This window comes from Sesamum indicum, linkage group LG5 (assembly GCF_000512975.1).
Source record: "Sesamum indicum cultivar Zhongzhi No. 13 linkage group LG5, S_indicum_v1.0, whole genome shotgun sequence".
In the NCBI taxonomy this organism is placed as follows: Eukaryota; Viridiplantae; Streptophyta; class Magnoliopsida; order Lamiales; family Pedaliaceae; genus Sesamum; species Sesamum indicum.
Genome location: NC_026149.1, coordinates 4,207,965 through 4,211,450, shown reverse-complemented (window position 1 = coordinate 4,211,450; position 3,486 = coordinate 4,207,965). Strand labels below are relative to the sequence as shown.

Below are 3,486 nucleotides of genomic sequence, written 5' to 3'. Positions count from 1 at the left end.
CTTATGATATTGAAGTGATGGTGAATCTGAATCAATTAAGAGTTCAAATGACTAAATTTTTATTTCATCAATTAGGAACTTACCAAATGTTAATAGTAAATAAATTTGGTAACATTATTGTAATTTCAGTAAAAACACATGAGAACTACACTGTTTATTCTATAATTTTCACCTTTTGATTTTGATATAAATGTAAACTCAAATAATTTACATTTTCTAAACCAACACACACACACACAAAAAAAAAAAAAAAAAGAAGAAGACGAAGAAAATGAGTCGGATCAAACCCTTGCGTTCTAAATCGATCCGAATAGAATAAAACAGTACCTACTAACAGGATTCATCTATTAATATCTGCTTATTATTTGATTATAAAACAAACATAAACCAGCATCCTGTATACCACGGATCTTTCATGGCAATCATCACAATCTCATAATAGTAAAAATCATTGCCTATTCCGAAGTACTATAATAGGCAAGGCGTGTTTTCAGAACATAGAAACGAGGGGGAGGAGAAGAAAAATAGGGAGGAATGGAGTAAAAGAAATGGGCATCATCCATTTCATAACCATCTTAACTGAATCGAAATGTATGTCAGTTGGTCCTAAAATCTCTCCAATCCAGACCCTCACTTGCTAAAGTACGAGTCTGCAATGGCACATTCCATAGTCCATGCACAGCTTTACTATTATCATCAATTAAAAATAAATATAAAGTAATACTTAATATATACCAAAAAAAGAAAAGAAAAGAAAGAAAAAAGAATACAAGGAATAATCCTGCCTTGGTTTGAGCCGAGGCAGAGAGAATTCATCTCCAGCCTCAATGGCATTTCAAGATTTCGACCTGATTTCCCAGCGCCGGCAGGAAGAACGTCGACAGAAGAAGAAGAAGATCATAATCGCTGTCACGTTGTCTGTCCTAATCCTCCTCATTGCTGCCGCTGCAGTGGCCGTCGTCCTCCACCAGAACAACCAGGACGTGAACACCAAGGAAAGCCACAAGGACCCTCCAAAGCCCAAAGCCGTCGCTTCGGACGAGAAGTCGGACGAGAAGAATGAAAAGGTTGTGAAAACGGTCTGCGCCACCACCGACTACCAGAAAACCTGCGAAGAAAGCCTCCTCAAGTCCATCAAGTCCGTGAATCCAAGTTCCACCAGTCTGCATGAGAATATCCTCCGGGCTGCATTCTCTGCAGCCTCTGATGAGATCGATAAGGCCGTCAAGAAAGCGTCGGACCTCAAATTCAACGGCCCATTGAAGAAGAAGGCGTTCGAGGACTGTTTAGAGCTCCTGGAGGATGCCAAGGAGGAACTCAACAGCTCTTCTGCATTCATTAAAGGGAAAGATATGGGAAAGCTGTCATCCATAACACCTGAGATAAACAATTGGCTCAGCGCCGTGTTGACTTATCAGCAAACGTGCATCGACGGGTTCCCTGACGGGGAAGAGAAGACTTCTATGCAGAAGCTTTTGAACACTTCTAAGGAACACGGCAGCAATGCTCTTGCAATTGTCGCTGAACTTTCCACCACCCTTAAAACAGTTCAATCGCAACGGAAACTTTTGGGCATGGATGAAGCTGGATTCCCTGCATGGATGGGTCACCACGAGTACCGGAGGGCGCTTAAAGCTGATGCGACAAAATTTACTCCAAATGTAACGGTGGCAAAAGACGGTAGCGGCAATTTTACTACCATTGCTGCAGCTTTGAAGGCGATGCCTGAGAAATACACGGGACGGTACGTTCATCATCTTGCCTTTGGTTTCATCCCAATTTGTCAAGTTATGATCCGGCTTTCTTCGTAATGACTAATTATCTTCTTTTTCTCTGTGGCTTCCGTTTGAATTCATGCTGATGAAGATACGTGATTTACATCAAAGAAGGCGTGTATGATGAAAATGTTATCATTACCAAGAAAATGGTAAATGTTACAATGTACGGTGTGGGTTCGCAGAAGAGCATCATCACTGGAAGCAAGAACTATGTAGATGGAGTACCAACATATCAGACTGCTTCGTTTGGTAATAATCTAAGTCATTTTGGAACCAAATCGAATTTGGTTGGTTTAAATCAATTGTATGACAAGTGACGAATGCTCACGGAAAGTGACAAATTAGGAAAATTCTTGTCCGGATATACTAGCTGTGCGATTGGTCATTTTCCTTGAACTGTCCACCAATCAATACACTTGCCATATGTGATTAGTTCAGGTTTGACCGAACATGATTCGAGCAAGAATTTCCCGACAAATTATATGGCAAGTGTATCATATTTGTAATTAATTTGGTTATGCCAAATGTAGTTGGACTAAGAATTTTCCGATTTTATTTGTACCTGTTGAGACCAAAACTCGATTGCTTTCATTTGCAGCTGCTATAGGAGATGGATTCATGGCTCAATCCCTGGGGTTCAGAAACACTGCTGGCCCGGAAAAGCATCAGGCAGTGGCACTCAGAGTTCAATCAGATCGATCAATCTTCCTTAACTGCAGAATGGAAGGGTACCAGGACAGCCTGTACGCTCAAACACACCGACAGTTCTACCGAGGCTGCTACATCACGGGCACCATCGACTTCATCTTCGGCAACGCAGCAGCCGTCTTCCAGAACTGCCTAATCTACGTGCGGAAGCCAATGGCAAACCAGCAGAACATCGTGACGGCCCAAGGCCGGACTGACAAGAGGCAAACGACAGGAATCGTGCTACAAAACTGCCGTATTCTGGCAGCCGACACCCTGAAGCCTGAGAAGGCTAAGTTCAAGAGCTACCTCGGCAGACCCTGGAAGGAGTACTCGAGGACTATTATCATGGAAACAGAAATCGGCGATTTCATTCAGGCGGAGGGATGGATGGAGTGGGAGGGAGATTTCGCACTGAAAACTCTGTATTACGCGGAATTCAACAATAAGGGGCCGGGGTCGAGCACGTCGGGGAGGGTGAAGTGGCCTGGCTACAAAACTATCAAGAAGGAGGAGGCCCTGGAATTTACAGTGGGTCCGTTCTTGCAGGGCGAAAGCTGGATCAAGAATGCTGATGTCCCTGTGCGTTTCGGGATGTCTGGTTGAAAGTATTGTACCTGTAAATTGAGTAAAGTAGTTGCATTTTTGCGTAAGATTGTTGACATACACAGAATTGTTCATACAGATGATCATTATGATTACTAAAATGATATTAATATCAAACCTATTTATATATGTATAACCACACTCAACAAGATTCTTGTATTACATCATTCTTGTCTTACCTCTTCTATATTTTTATCATTTACGTTACAAACTACTGTAATATACTCTTTTCTATCAACTACATTAAATCTTTGGGTAAATTATAACCACTCCCTCTGATTTTTAGCATAATTATAAATATCTATTCATTATTTAAAAGCCTATAAATAACTTCTGATTTTAATATCCAGTTAACAACGATCCCATTCCGTTAGGTTTTCAGCCAATTTTTATAATGAATTCACCAAAATGCTCT

The 3,486-nt window shown here is 41.3% G+C and overlaps 1 protein-coding gene across 1 annotated transcript; it reads left to right on the top strand.

Annotated features, from left to right (window-relative positions):
* On the top strand, window positions 673–3,233 carry LOC105161969 (pectinesterase). Its single transcript, XM_011079855.2, has 3 exons — window positions 673–1,744; window positions 1,867–2,027; window positions 2,377–3,233. Exons 1-3 carry the CDS (start codon window positions 828–830, stop codon window positions 3,069–3,071), a joined length of 1,773 nt encoding a protein of 590 aa, XP_011078157.1. The 5' UTR covers window positions 673–827; the 3' UTR covers window positions 3,072–3,233.

Excerpts from the sequence above, each read along its gene's own strand:
- LOC105161969 (XM_011079855.2), top strand. The coding sequence starts at position 828 with ATGGCATTTCAAGATTTCGACCTGATTTCCCAGCGCCGGCAGGAAGAA. Across the intron at positions 1,745-1,866 it reads CCTGAGAAATACACGGGACG|ATACGTGATTTACATCAAAG; the intron begins GTACGTTCATCA and ends ATGCTGATGAAG. Across the intron at positions 2,028-2,376 it reads ATATCAGACTGCTTCGTTTG|CTGCTATAGGAGATGGATTC; the intron begins GTAATAATCTAA and ends TTTCATTTGCAG.